The sequence below is a fragment of the Rhineura floridana genome, chromosome 9 (genome assembly GCF_030035675.1).
Source record: "Rhineura floridana isolate rRhiFlo1 chromosome 9, rRhiFlo1.hap2, whole genome shotgun sequence".
NCBI classification, from domain to species: Eukaryota; Metazoa; Chordata; class Lepidosauria; order Squamata; family Rhineuridae; genus Rhineura; species Rhineura floridana.
The window spans coordinates 1085644-1101552 of record NC_084488.1 but is presented as its reverse complement, the minus strand read 5'-3'; the positions used below and the strand labels follow the sequence as shown (position 1 = coordinate 1101552).

The window sequence follows — 15909 nt, the reverse complement described above, 5'->3', positions numbered from 1 at the left end:
TAGCTGATATGGCTGAAATGAAGAAAAGGTAATAATTACAAGCACACTTGATCTTTTAAAAGTGTTTAAAAATTATTCACAGTAATAATAAAATCTGACAGCTACACCAGATTCATTATAGTAACCTTCAAAGGAGTTGTCCTTTGTTCTATGCTATTACAATGAATATTAACATTACTTGCTGGTTTATTTGCTGAGATCGGACCATTGGACTCACCTGAAAGGTGGTTTTCCCCAGATAGCATGCCATCAGGTGGGGTTATGGCACCACCTGGTGTCCGAAGGCAGGAATGCACAGGAGTCAAGACTTCAGCTGCTCCTTCCATCTTCACCCCAGTCCATTCTGAACAATAACAACATCAGATCTACGCTGTACATTCACAAAACCAAAAATGTTAGCAAAGGAGCAGCAGAGATCAGAGTCTGACTCACATTTGACAAAAAATTCCAGCCTTAGCATCAATAAAGAAAATCTAAGCTCTACAATGTTAACCATTAACCAAGTCTGAGAACTAGAACATAGGCACCCCCCAAAACAGGGAGGGCCCTGATGGCATAATACCTGGGAAAACCACCCTTCAGGTGGGACCCACAGTCCGTTTTCCCCAGATAGCATGCCATCAGTTGAGATGTACCCAAGTGTTCCCAGCGGGGGGGGGGGTGCGAGCATTCAGGCTGCCTAGTGAGGAGACACAACTTGCTGTAGCACACGTCTGCAAAGGAACCATCTGCAGAAGCGTAACGATCCACTTTATAATGTTTAATAAAGAAATTAGGAGTAGACCATACCGCAGCCCTGCAGATGTCCACAATAGGTGCATTCATTGCAAATGTAGCCATAGTGGCCACTGACCTTCCAGAATGAGCAGTAATGCTATGAGGTACCAGGATCTTGAGGGACTTGTAGGTGTAATGCAAGCTATCAGCCAACATCACAGAGTCGAATTTGAGATGCACTTTCCTAAAGTCCTTGGATGAAAGGAAACAAACATTGATTTGAATGTCCCAGGTCCTGGTGATATAAACCTTGAGAACCCTGTGAACATCCAAAGAATGCCAGGCCTTTTCCAGAGGGTGAATTGGATTGGGACAAAAGGAGAGCGAGATAATGTCCTGGCTGCAACCGAAGGAAGCAACCATCTTAGGTCAAAACAAAGGTTCATTGTGCAGAACCACAGAATCCTTATGGAAAACACACAAATGGCGGGTGATGGAGAGCGCTCCCAACTCCAACACCCTCCAGACTGATGTGATAGCCACCAGCAAAAGAATACATCAAAAAAATTTTTTTGTCCCAACAAACTGAAGTATATATAAAAAAGAGAAATTTGGAACCAAATACCCTTACTTAAAACTTCCTATAATGTAACTGGAAACTGAAAAATTAAAAGTGTATGGATAATACATACCCATCTATCATTGAACAAAATGTTGTCCATATGCTTTTATTTTTTCATAGTTTCCACATTCACACCAGGAAAAGAATTCTGAATGAAAGAATACACAGGGGCACAGCTTTGAGAGGCTCGAATAGAGGATGTTGTAATGCCTGCAGGATCTTCTGAAGACTCCAGGTGGGAAAATGATGGATGATGGGTGGTGAAAGAAGTGATGCTCCCTTCAGGAACTACTTGATCAAGGGAAGGCCACCAACAGAAGATTGATCTGGCCTCTCTGACGAAAAGGAAGAAATGGCTGAAGCCTGCCAGCACAAGGTATTCAACTGCCCATGGAGAAAATCAGTAACTTGTTGTACCATGGCTCTGGAAGGGCAAAGATGTCCACCATTTGGAAAACAACATCTATGTGCTTTGGTAGAGTCTGACTGTAGACAGTCACCTAGCGGCCAGAATGGTATCAATGACAGGTTGAGAAAGCACAATATGAATCAGTTGACGCCACTCAACCCCCACGCCGTCAGTCTCAACCATCTGGGATCTGGGGTCTGGGTGCCAGATGGGACCCTACAACAGTAGGTCCAGCCTCGGAGGAAGCACCCACAGATCTGAGACCAATAGGATTAATAGTTCTGAGAACCAAGGACGGCGTGGCCAGTAGTGTGCTAGAAGGACTATCTAGGCCTGTTCCTTATGAAGCTTCCACAGTGTTCATCCTAGGAGAGGAACAGGAGGAAAGGTGTAAAGCAATCCCATCGCCCAAGGGCCAGGAGCACGTGGACTGCTTTGGCACCTGCCTGATATCTTGTGAAGAAGCAGGGCAGCTGGGTGTTCTGACTCAAGGCAAAAAGGTCTACCTCGAAGGGCCCAAATAGGCACTGTAGCTTGTGAAATACATCGGGATGTAGTTTCCAATCTCGACAACATCTGTTGTATGCTGAGCAAGTCTGCTGCTACATTTGACTCTCCACTGAGATGCTCTGCCCACAGGGAATATAGGTGATGTTCAGCCCAGTTGAAGATGACAGTCAACTCTTCTTGAATAGCTCTGGACTTCATACCTCCCTGACAGTTCAAACGTGTCTTCATACTGATGTTGTCAATCCGGGCAAGGACATTGGTCAGGTACAGCTTCTGGTGAAAATAAAGAAGGTCCAGACACATTGCTCGAAACTCTAACCAGTTCATGCTCTGAACTTGTTCAGCTCATGACCAGATTCCTTTGGACAAAGAGAGAGGTGCAGTGGGGGCCCCCATCTGTGGTAATCACAGTCCTCCCGGGGTCCCGGAATGAGGAGCCCTTCTGACCTATGTCCACCTATGTCCACCAGAGGAAAGAATCTCAAAAATGGAGATAGGTGAAGTCTTTTGTGTCTGGAATTGGCGATGTCCAGCTGAAAGGGGAGAAGAGGTCAAGAATGACAACAGAACAAGGAACTATGTGGATGGTTGAGATGAACAGGCCCAGGTCTCTGGAAAGAAACATTATTTCAGCCATTCTGCGCGACAGCAGGTTATATGCCATGTCTACAATGGTTGTGATTCTCTCTGGAGATAGAAAGACCATCACACAAAGTGTTCAAGATGGCTCCCAGATGCTGGAGCCACTGGGTTGAAGATAGATGGCTCTTTTCCAGGTTGACGAGAAACCTGTGGCCCCTCATGGCCGTGAGGGTGTGATCTATGTGAGCAGACACCCTGCTCGGGCTGTTTGCCTATACCAGAAGATTGTACAGGTATGGATAGATATGGATACCGTAGAAGTGAAGACGTGCCACCAGGGTAATCTTTGCAAACATCCTTGGAGCCAAAGAGAGACTGAATGGGAGGGCTCAATACTGGAAGTGAGCTGGGCCATAAGCGAATCTCAGGAACTGTCTTTGAGCCAGCAGGATAGACATGAGGAGATAGACCTCTGTTAGATATATCGAAGCCAGAAAATGCCCTTCCTGGAGGGATTCTATGATCAACACCAGGGATTCCATTTTGAACCACTGATAACTCACAAATGAGTTGAGGAACTTGAGGTCTAAAATAGCCCTCCACTAATGGTCTTCTTTGGGCACAGCGAACAAAATAGAGTAGACACCTAAGTAGCATTTGTCAGCATTCACTTGTTCTATAGCTATGATCTCAAGAAGGTGACATACAGCTTCTGTTATAATTACCCACTTCTCTGGAGAAGTGGACGGAGGAGAGAGAAGGAACCTGTAAGGAGGACACTGTTGGAATTCAATAGAGTAAAATTTGTCAAGAAATATGGAAAACTAAACAATGGCCCACAGACTGGAAGTGTTCAATATATATCCCAATTCCAAAGAAAGATCCCAGGGAATGCAGTAATTATTAAACTATTGCCTTAATATCCCATGCAAGTAAAGTAATGCTCAAGATTCTACAACAAAAGCTCTTACCATATATGGAGCGAGAAATGCCAGACGTTCAAGCTGGATTTAGAAAGGGAAGAGGTACAAGAGATCATATCGCAAACATATGTTGGATAATGGAACGGACCAAGCAATTTCAGAAGAAAATCACCCTGTGCTTTATAGATTACAGCAAAGCCTTTGAATGTGTATATCATGAAAAACTATGGAATGCTTTAAAATAAATGGTTTTGTCCTGATATGCAACCTATACTCTGGACAACAGGCTACTTTAAGACAGAATATGGAGAAATTGATTGGTTCCCCATCAGAAAGAGTGTGAGACAGGGGTGTATTTTATCACACTAATCTATATGCAGAACATATCATATGTAAAGCAGCATTGGACCAAGATGATGGTGGTGTGAAAATTGGAGGGAGAAATATCAATAATTTAAGATAAGCGGACAATACCATACTACTAGCAGAAACCAGTAATGATTTGAAACGAATGCTGATGAAAGTTAAAGAGGAAAGCACAAAGCAAGACTACAGCTGAACGTCAAGAAGACTAAAGTAATGACAACAGAAGATTTATGTAACTTTACAGTTGACGATGAGGACATTGAACTTGTCAAGGATTATCAATACCTTGGCACAGGCATTAACCAAAATGGAGACAATAGTCAAGAAGTTAGAAGATGGCTAGGACTGGGGAGGGCAGCTATGAGAGAACTAGAAAAGGTCCTCAAATGCAAAGATGTATCACTCAACACTAAAGTCAGGATCATTCAGACGATGGTATTCCCAATCTCTATGTATGGATGTGAAAGTTGGACAGTGAAAAAGTGGATAAGAGAAAAATCAACTCATTTGAAATGTGGTGCTGGAGGAGAGCTTTGTGTATACCATGGACTGCAAAACAGACAAATAATTGGGTGTTAGAACAAATCAAAACAGAACTATCACTAGAAGCTAAAATGATGAAACTGAGGTTATCATACTTTAGACACATCATGAGAAGACATGATTCACTAGACAAGACAATAATGCTGGGAAAAACAGAAGGGAGTAGAAAAAGAGGAAGGCCAAACAAGAGATCGATTGATTCCATAAAGGAAGCCACAGACCTGAACTTACAAGACAGATGCTCTTGGAGGTCACTGATTCATAGGGTCGCCATAAGTCGTAATCGACTTGAAGGCACATGACAACAACAACAAATGTTGATCACCAAGTCCTGCACACAAGAATCCATGGTTAACTGGGTCCAAGCCTCTACAAAATAATAGGAGTCTACCTCCCACTGGAATGGTGTCAGTACTGTTGCAGTTGTGGCCTGCCTCTTTCCGTGGCTGCAGACAACCTAGACATCCAGCTGACTGGTTGCAAGAGTAGCCAAAGCAGCACTGCTTGTTCCAGAAGCCTCGTGAAGAAATAAAGTTGTGGCCCCTGCCACAGGAAGCACGAAAGGGTTGAGGGTAAGAGTATGGGACAAAACTGCAAGTGGCCCTGTGCTCATCCCTTTTAGTCATCGCTATCACAGGCTTCCTTTTGTCATTGGGATCAACTGGGATGGCCTTGAGAGCCTCGTTGCCAAATGACATGGTGCCTGTGTAGGGAGCTGTGGAAAGGTTGATGCGGACAATATTGTCAGCATCCCAATGGTGAAGCCACAGGCCTGGCAGGCCACCACACTGGCAGACATGGCCCCAGTTGCAAACTGTGTGGTGTCTAGAGTTGCATCTGCCATGAAGGCTGCAGCCTTGTGGAGCTTCACCAAAGACTCACCAAAGACTTATGCAGCCATACTGGATCAGGCTGAGGGTCCTTGAGCAGCTCATCCAGCCACATCATGGATGCTCCGGAGAGCAGTGCAAGACACTCAATTTATCGAGTGTGCAATGGTGTCATGAGTATTTCAGACAGCAAAGTCGAGCCTCCACTCTGAAGCATCCTTGAAATGAGACCTTCTTCAGGACAGACAGATTTGGAGACGGGACCCATTGGGACCTTCCACAAGTTTATGAACTCAAGATCTAACAAACAATATTTATTTGCGAAGGCCAACACATAGCACTTGTCAAGAGGTCAAGCTCATTCATCCTTTATCATTTTGTCAAGAAGATCTGGAATTGAGAAGGTGAGAAGAGATTATTTGGGTTCCTTCAAAACCTTCCCCACCAGGAGAAGACTCTGAAGTGGACTGTTCCAAGCCCAAGATCTCTAGGGACTTGCAAAACAGAGCAAGAAAATCAAAGGACTGGAAAAGGCACTGAGACAAATCTCCCTCTGTTTCAGATTCTCTGCTCCACTCAGCCTCATCATCTTCAGGCATGATGAAAGGATCAAGTGAATCTAAAACAACCTTCAAATACTGTATAGGCCTTCCCCTGGAAATGTCGAAGGGACTGGGGGAGGACTTCCATCGTTCTTCTCTTGTGTACAGTCTGTTTTGCAACCAAGGCCTGTACACTTGGTTGGACAACTGGTTGTGCAGTTGAGGACAACTGACAGGTAGAACCACAGGGGCCACTGCCAAGAAAGACAATGAAGGCTGGACCAAGAGGCCTTAGTCCTCATCAGAAGATACTTCAGGTGAATAGAAAAGGGTCATCAACCTTTGCTGACCCCATGACTCCTGATCATATACATGCTGCTCAAGTCTCACAACATCCATAGTGTCTCCCTGGAAAGTAGGGGTGATGACATAGCAGGCCAGCCTATAAGCCTGTAGCTTTGCTGATAAGAGGCAGTATGTTTGGATGCTTTGTGCTTGGATGTCTTGGAACTTGATGGGAGCTGAGAGTACAATGTCTGCAAGGCTGGTTGCTGTTGTGAAGCACTGCTGTCTGTGTCTGTAGTCATAGGTGAGGTTGCAGCAGCCACAGTATATATGCACACAGTAGAGAAGTGCAGTACCAAAAAAGTTTTCAATCACACCCACATTAGAGGGGTGCAGAATATTAAAATCAACACGTACAGGTACTGGGGGTGCAGTGGATTCATTCAGAGCAGAACGACATGCACACAGTAGAGGGATCAGGCCTGAAAGCAGCAAGGGTCACAGTAGGCCCAGTAGCCAAAAATGTTTCATAAACATCCACTGCTTAGACAGAGGGCAGAAAACCAGGGGGCACACTTTAAATTCACCCCTCCCACCCCAACAATACAGCTGCAGCCACGAGCTCCAGTAGCGCAAATGCATGAGGGCGCAGTGGCGCAAGAAGCCTAAAGGGCGCGCAATCCGGCTGCCAAGAACAGCTTAAAGCCGCACGTAAGCCGCTATCCAGGAGACAGCAAGCAACACTGCCCAGGTGACTAACGAGCTGCAGACACAAGTGCCACAGGAGACCCACTGGCTGCTAACCACAGGGACCAGCATCAGGTGGGCGGCAGGAAAGAGAGGGAAAACCAGAGGTTGCAACTGCAAACCTCAGAAGAGCCAGTAGTCTGGCGGATGAGCAGGAACAGGAGACAGAGCTGCCGGAAAAGAGCCTCCACGGGGGGGGGGGGGGGGGAGAAGTCTAGCACAGGAGGAAGCAAAAGAGGACACAGCAGCAATCCTCTAGAAAAAAAAACAAAGCCCTTTCTCTGGGGAAGGGAAAAGGGGAACCTTTAAAGGCATCACGAGGAAGGTAATATGAATGATTTTATTTTATTTTTTAGCAAAAGACAAGACAACCACAGGGAAAAATAGAGGACACACACAGAAAAGAAAACCAACCCTCATGAAAAGAGAAACTGAGCTAAGGCTAAAGAAGCTCCACCTCCGACCAAAGTAGGAATGGGCTGGGGTGAAGATGGAAGATGGAGCAGCTGAAGTCTTGACTCCTGTGCATTCCTGCCTTTGGACACCAGGTGGTGTCATAACCCACCTGATGGCATGCTACCTGAGGGGAAAAAATTTACACTTATAATTAGGTTTGGAAATAATGTTGTTTTTCATTTAAATATTAGTTTTTGTGGATTAAAATATGCTTCATTTAAGTATTCTGTGGGTGGTATTTAAAGTGTTCCATCAGCATAAGGATTCCTGCTTGCACAACTAGACTTTTCCCCCTCTTCTTCTCTTATGTGTGCCATGCATCCTTCCCAAATTTGCTCCAAAGGGTTGGGGGAGCCCTAGAACAGATTTAGGGAGAACAAGGGGGGAAGAGAGGGGGAGAATATTCCACTGTGCAATGAGACATCCTTGCGCTAGCAGAGCATTCACGTAGTGCTATGTATAACACCGGATGTCCTTTTTACAAAGTACACAAAATGGGCTCAAGAAATGAAGCATAAAAATACTTATCTAATGTTTGTTAACATAAAACATACAAAACTAAGAAAACACAGTTTACAATATGAATGAACTAGGTAGTGTCACAGCATGCAGACACACAATGTTTTCAAGAAAGATTTAAGAGCAGGAGGAGATAGTACCTTATAGTTAGCATGGGTAGCTTTCAAAACGTCATACAACTTGAGATACGAAGGGAGGTGATAGAAGTTACCCAATGATGATGATTTGCTTGTTGGAACAGGACCTGAAGCATCAGTTTGCCTAGGAGCTATTAATTAAAAAGAAAAAAGTATATTGTAAGTATTATTACTATTATTACCATCATCGATTACACACCCTTCACCCAAAGGTCCTAGGGCAGGTTACAACCGTTTTAAAACACATTTATTGGCCAGTCACTTTATGTTTATTGGCCAGTCTCACAGGGTGAATGGGAAGTAAACAGAAGGAAAAGAAGAACCACGTATAGGATCCTGAGATCCTTGGAGGAAGGCTATAAAAATGTAATTTAAAAAAATCCAAGTGGTCAATAAAAGAGAACTGAGAAGTAATTAAGAAGCAAACAAGTTCTAGCATCTGCAGTATTTGATGTGCTGTGAAAAATATGTAATGTAGCCTTGGAGGAATATCATGCTTTTAAAAAATGGAGAAAGCTATCAAATAAGGCTTCTTCTTCTAAGCCAAGACTTTGCTTTGAAATCTGTCTTCAATTCCAGGGCTCCATTCCTGGCGCATAAAGTAGCAATAACTTAGCAAAATCCTACCTGGGAGGACAAGTGCCTTTCCTTTCCATTGAGTTACCCTAACCATAATTACTTCCCACACACAGAAAGCACAAATCTATCAGTGTTAAACTCTTAGAACTAACCTTCAGAAATTACAGAACTGTCCCTGTGTAATCACTGTGTGGAATAGGTATGCATGTACACAAGTGGGACCTGCATCAAAGTGTTACAGTGTGGAGCGCTTCTGTTCAGGATTCCAGATAATTTATTACACAAACAAGCTTTTCTGTGCCCACTGAGCATGTATAGATGGTGCCATTTTGGCTATATGACCAGCAATTGGAGAATTGAAATTGCTATTAGTATATATGACACAACATGAATCTTTGATGTATTTAATTTAGTCTTTTTCCTGTGCTCTTCTTTTACATATCCCCTAGTAGTCATAGTTTGTGCAAATGTAGATATCAGGAAAGGAGAGATCCAACAAAGTGCAAACAGGTATCTGTTCACACAATGGGGCTTCTCCTTCCTCACTTCTCTTCCCCTCTGAAGCCCCCTCTACACCCCCAAAATCTCCTCTGAAGGAACATGCTGCTTGCTCACATCAAACCACAGTTTGTTTTAAACTATGTTTTATGTGACAGGCCTTTATATTTTGCCATCTTAGAACTGTGTTATGAAAAAAGCAAATAAACGAGCCAGCTTTGTATGTACCCATTACTTCAGCTAAAAAAGCAATTACAGGACTAGAAAGAAAGAGTTTGGTCAGAAAACTCAACAGGAAAAAAAGATGTACCGTTCCCAAATAATAACACACGCGAAAAAGATTAACTGAACGACACAATTCATAAACACGGGTTGGCTTCATAGCTAGACAGGTTCATCCTACCAACCTGGGCTGTTTTCACTGCTCTTTTTAGGGCTCATTGGTACGGATGTCTGTTCAGCAACTTCTTTCTCTTTTCCTCTGCGACGAATTGGACTCAGAGAAGGTGGATTTGTTAGAGATGGTAAAGTTGCCTTCAAATAAGTGTCCATATTAGTAAAAGAAAAAAAAGTAGCTATGCTTAGTTTTAAAAAATGCAACTACGTTCCCAGAAGCAATAAACCATCCACATTGCCATAATGTTACAGGAAAACAAAGAACATACCAATCTGTAGTCTTCCTAGCATTAGCCATTTTAGCATGCAAATGGCATAAACTGTAAATCATTACACTTTAGGAAAGTGTTTAAAAAGCCTAAGTCTTTAAAGCCTTTTCTTAGTAGTACTCTAGCAAATAAAGAACTGATGAAGCACTCTTTCTGCATTTAACTGAAAGGTTTATTTCCACTAGAAAAAAATCAGAAGCATATATATTTTTTAATTAGGACCACGTGAATCATCATAAAGAGGGACTTCTGCTTGCATTATAAGACTTCTCCTTCCTCTCCCTATCCCCCTGCCAGCTCCACACAGACCCCCAAAATCTGCTACGGACAGTTGGGGGACATTACTGGATGTCATCCAAAGTGTTTATTTAATTGCACCACTTTATGACGTTTCAGTTGGTCCTAATAAAAAAAACTTATTACACTACTGTTGCTTTCCCCTCACAGAGCTACAATTGTCAGAGTGATTTAACAGTCAGTCGCTCTTCCCAGAGAACTCTTGAGAACTGAAGCTCTGTCAAGGAAATAGGAGTCTCCTAACAGCTCTCAGCATCCTTCACAAACTACACTTTCCAGGATTCTTTTGGGGAAGTCATGATTGTTTAAAATGGAATAATAGTGGAATAAATGTATGGTGTGAATGTGTCCCAAGTTAGCAATATCATAAAAAGACAAAATTATACCTTTATTGTTGGACCAGGAACAACATCATCCATTACATGAGCACAAATATTAACGATCTTCAGCAAATGAGAAAATATTTGCTCTACTAAAACAACAAGAGTTCTATCTGCTAGAGCTGGCCAAGGCTCCTCCTGTTTAGCAGCACCAATATTAGTTTCCTCCTCAATAATCCAGGGGTTTTTCAAAGATTTTGAAGCACTAGCTGAAATAATAAACAGGAAATTCCTTAAGTTAATTACACATTAAAGGATTCTTGAATATGTATTACGTTCATGTTCCTTTAGATTCATGTTCGCTTTAGATTAAAAGAGACAGGTCCCGGCCCCAATGAGCTCACAATCTAAAATTTGACATAAGGGCAACAACAGAGGAAGGGGATGTAGAGATAAAGAGGAATTTCCACCAATCTAGAAATACAGCAGGCTGTCAGATGAGAGATTTCTCCTCTACCAGCCTTCTCATTCACCAGCATGGAATTCTTTGTCACCTATGGCAACCAGGCAAATTGTCCTGGCTTTCAACCAAAGAAACAGACTCGGGACTCAAAGACTTGGTTTTATGAAGCTTTATTCCAGTAATCAGCACAGGAACACAGCATCACACTCTAGGCTTGAATCAGGATACAGAACTGGAGCAAACGAAGCATATCTCAGGATACAATAAAGGAACTGGCTAGGCATATCTCAGGAACAAAGTACGTATGTAGAGGTGACAACAGAGGACTTGTCGCAATAAATCTAAATAAGCTTCATTACTTTTTACATCAGAGGGAGGCGTGCATTTGCATTCTGGCTGTTTCTAGCCTGCTCTACAAGATAGGCACTTCTTCTAGAAGCAAAGTATTTACTATAACTGAAGCTGGCCATTTCACCAGCTGTTCCATCCTTGAAAGGAATCGCCAGTGTTTTTCTCTTAACTCAGCTTATCAGGCTGGCTAGGGTCATTACCGTCTGTTGATGACTAGTGGGGATGGGTGCCAGTGAAGACTCTTTACTCGCCAGCTCAGGCAAAGGGGGCTTTTCTCAGTAATTCTCTGAGCAGGCCCAGAGACTTCTAGAAGCATATCCACCATGTCTTAACTGGCCCATAACACAAATAGTTATAGTTAAATATAACAGGTCCTGCCACAACATCTCAATGGGGTTTAGGTCTGGACTTTGACTAGGCCATTCCAAAATTTTAAATTTCAGCCATTCTGATGTAGACTTGTGTGTTTCGGACCATTATCTTGCTTCATGACCCAACTGTGCTTCAACTTCAGCTGACAGACAGATGGCCTGACATTCTCCTGTAGAATTCTCTGATACAAAACAGAATTTATGGTTCCTTCAATGATGGCAAGTCGTCCAGGTCCTGATGCAGCAAAGCATCTCCAAACCATGACACTGCCACCACCATGCTTGACCGTTGGGATGAGATTCATGAGGAATGCAGTGCTTGGTTTTCACCAGACATAATAGGGCCCATGTTGCCCAAAAAGTTCCATCTTTGACTCATCTGTTCATAGAACATTGATGCAGAACTCCTGAGGATGATCCAGGTGCTTGAGACAAGCATCCACGTTCTTCTTAGTTAGCAGTGATTTTCACCTTGCTACTATGCCATGAATCCCATGTTTGCACAGTGTCTTTCTGATAGTAGAGTCATGAAGACTGACCTTTCCTGAGGCGAGAGAGGCCTGCAGATCCCTGGATATTGTTCTAGGATCCTTCGTGACTTTTTGCATGATTTTATGCCTTGCTCTTGGAGGGATTTTGGCAGCACGACCACTCCTGGGAAGATTCACTACTGCCCCAAACCTTCTCCATTTGGTCAATATGGCTCTGACTGTGGTTCAGTGGAGCCCCCGAGCCTTAGAAATGGCTTTTTAACCATTTCCAGACTGATATGCATCAACAACTATTTTCCAGAGGTGTTCAGGAATTTCTTTGGATCGTGGCATGATGTGGCTCTGGACCCTGTGTGCTGGCAACTTCAATCTGATGGCAAGGGTCAAACTTAGATTTATATTGGGCAGGGCTGGCTCAAATCAGGCCTGATTGTCTGCCAAGGTATTCAAACACCTAGTGCTAACAATCTCTTTCATTGGGTTGAGTTAACTAGGGGGGCAATTACTTTTTCACACTGGCACACTGGGTGTTGATTGACTTTTTCTAATAAATAAATGAAATAAGTATCAAAATTTTGTGTACTTTGTTCACTCAGGTTCCCTTTTCTCTAATGTTAGGTTTTGGTTCAAGATCTGATAACATTCAGTGCCAGAAATATGCAACCATGCAGAAAATCAGACAGGGGGAAAATACTTTTTCAAGGCACTGTACTTTGATTGTGTCAGCACGGGGCGTCATGGCCTCCATTACAACAATGGGGCTATCCCAAGTTGTCATCAGCCTAATGCATAGGGTAGAACATATCTTTGCTTTTTACCTCAGTGTGTGTGTGCGTGGGGGGGGAGTCTGGACATTACGAGGGTTGAACTAATCCCACTGTCATGGTCAGACCACTATCTGGTGAATTTTAGACTTGCAGCACCAATCCTCTTGCAGGGCAGGGGATCCATTGTGACTGCCTCCCCCATAGACTTATGGAAATCAAGGGATTCCTGAATGCTTTGCGGGGTTTTCTAGAAGCCAGAGCCAGTGATCTTGTCGAAACCTTGGTCTTGCTATGGAATGGCAAGACATGCAAAGCTGTTGACACAGTTGCTCCTGAGTGCCCCTGTACAACACTGTGGATCCTGGCTTTCCAAGGAGTTCCAAACTATGAAATAGGTGAGCTAAAGGTAGCACGGAAGTGGCATAAAATTCAATGTAAAGCTGCAGCCCCACATGCAGTGCATTGCAATAATCCAATCTAGAGATTTCCAATGCATGGACAACAGCAGTCAGGCTATTCTGATCCAGAAATGGTCATAGATGTCTTACCAGCTATAGCTGGTAGGCAATCAGAGCCACCAAGGTCACCTGGAACTCTAGCGACAGAGATAGATCCAGAAGTACCCCCAGACTACAAACCTGCTCCTTCAGAGGGTGTATGACCCCACCCAAAGCAGGCAATTGACCAATTATCTGGACTTGGGAACCACCCACCCACAGTACCTCTGTCTTGCCAGGATTTATATTTAGTTTGCTTACCCTCATCCAGCCCACCATAAAGTCCAGGCATCAGTCCAGGGCTTGCACGACTCTTCCTAATCCAGATGTTACAGAGAAACAGAGCTGAGTATCATCAGTGTACTTATAATATCTTGCCCCAAATCACTTCTAATGGCTTCATATAGATTTTAAACAGCATTGGAAACAGGACTGGGAGAAAATCACCCAATCCTATTTTCTGAAGCTGACCCTGGAGATAGGACCAGAACTACGGTGAAACAGCGCCCCCAGTGCCCATCTGACAGAGCAGGTTCAGGAGGATACTATGGTCAATCGCATCAAAAGCTACTGAGAGATCAAGCAAGAAGAATTGCTGTTAATATTGTAACTTGCTGTATGTATATGCTTTTACATTGTATTTATATTGTGTACGTCGCCCAGAGTGTCCGCTTAGGCGGACAGATGGGCGACTCATTAAATAAAATTTTATTATTATTTATTATTCACTCCCCACACCCGCAGGTTTGTTGGTTGCCCTGTCAGCCAGCTCTCAGGCCTCCGGATGCTGCTCCTAAATGCCAGATTGGTGCATAATCAGATCTCCCTCATTCGCGTTTTAATTGTGGATGAGGCAGCCAATCTGGCATCTATAACCGAGACCTGGGTGGGTGAGCAGGGAGGAGTCAGTCTCTCCCAACTATGCCCGCCAGGGTACCTAGTCCTGCATCAGGGTAGACCTGAGGGTCGGGGAGGGGGGGTTGCTGTGATCTATAGGAGCTCCACCATCCTCTGCAGGCACCCTGTCCATGTGACTACTGGGCTGGAGTGTTTGCACCTTATGTTGGGTCAGCGGGACAGACTGGGAATTCTGTTGGCGTACCGCCCACCCTGCTGCCCAACAGACTCCCTAGCCGAGCTGACGGAGGTGGTCTCGGGTGTACTGTTGAGATCCCCCAGACTGTTGGTTCTGAGGAATGTCAACATCCATGCCGAGGCCACCTTATCCGGGGCGGCTCAGGATTTCATGGTCTCCATGACAACCATGGGACTGTCCCAATATATCATTGGCCCAACACATGTAGCAGGGCATACTCTAGATTCGGTTTTTGCAACTGGACATGGAGTTGGTGATCTGAATGTGGGGGACCTTACAGCAGTCCCTCTGTCATGGACAGATCACTGCTTGCTGAAGTTTAGACTTACAGTGGCTTTTCCCCTCTGCAAGGGTGGGGGACCTATTAAGTTGGTCCACCCCCAGAGACTAATGGATCCGGATGGTTTCCACAGGGCTCTGGGGAGTTTTCCGGCTCATAGGGCTGGCGCTCCTGTTGAAACCCTGGTTGAACTGTGGAATACAGAAATGACCTGGGCGGTTGACATGATTGCTCGTGAGCGCCCTCTCCTGTATAAAGCTCGTACGGCTCCATGGTATACCCCAGAGCTGAGAGCGATGAAACAATATCAGAGACGGCTTGAGTGCAGATGGAGACGAAATCCTAGTGGATGCAATTATACATTGGTAAGTGCCTATGGTAAGCTGCATTTAGGAGCAGTAAGGGCAGCAAAAAAACAATATTTTGCTGCCACTATCAAATCATCAATCTGCTGCCCAGCGGAGGTCTTCAGAATTGTCCAGGATCTATTACACTCTGGTCCCAGGGACATGGTAGAACCATCTGAGGCCCTCTGTAATGAATTTGCTAGGCACTTCCAGGATAAAATCTTTAGCATCCGCCAGGACTTAGATTCCAGTGTTATAGCAGGTGAATCAAGCGACGTATCCAGAGCACAGCCTTGTCCCGATTTCTTGGATGAGTTTCAGTTGGTGCAGCTTGAGGAGGTTGACAAGGTGCTTGGACAGGTTCGTGGAACCACTTCTGTGCTGGATCCTTGCCCTTCTTGGCTAATAAAAGCTAGCAGGGATGGAACAGCCGGCTGGGCCAGAGAGATGATTAATGACTCTATGCGAGAGGGGGTGGTCCCTGGTGGCCTGAAAGAGGCAGTAGTGAGACCACTCCTGAAGAAACCCTACCTGGACCCAGAAAATCTTAATAACTATAGGCTGGTAGCAAATGTTCCATTCCTGGGCAAGGTCCTTGAATGTGTGGTTGCAGGCCAGCTCCAGACACTCTTGCATGAGACCGATTATCTGGATCCATTTCAGTCGGGTTTCAGGCCTGGTTTTGGCACGGAAACAGCC

The 15909-nt window shown here is 44.3% G+C and overlaps 1 protein-coding gene across 1 annotated transcript in view; it reads right to left on the bottom strand.

Moving 5' to 3' along the window:
- HTT (huntingtin) overlaps positions 1 to 15909 on the bottom strand; it is a 337153-nt gene that overhangs the window by 148139 nt on the left and 173105 nt on the right. The window contains exons 26-28 of the mRNA XM_061584691.1: positions 10614 to 10816; positions 9673 to 9799; positions 8192 to 8319 (exon numbers count right to left, since the gene is read on the bottom strand). Of these exons, the coding sequence (XP_061440675.1) occupies positions 8192 to 8319; positions 9673 to 9799; positions 10614 to 10816 (458 nt within the window). The remainder of the gene's footprint in view (positions 1 to 8191; positions 8320 to 9672; positions 9800 to 10613; positions 10817 to 15909) is intronic.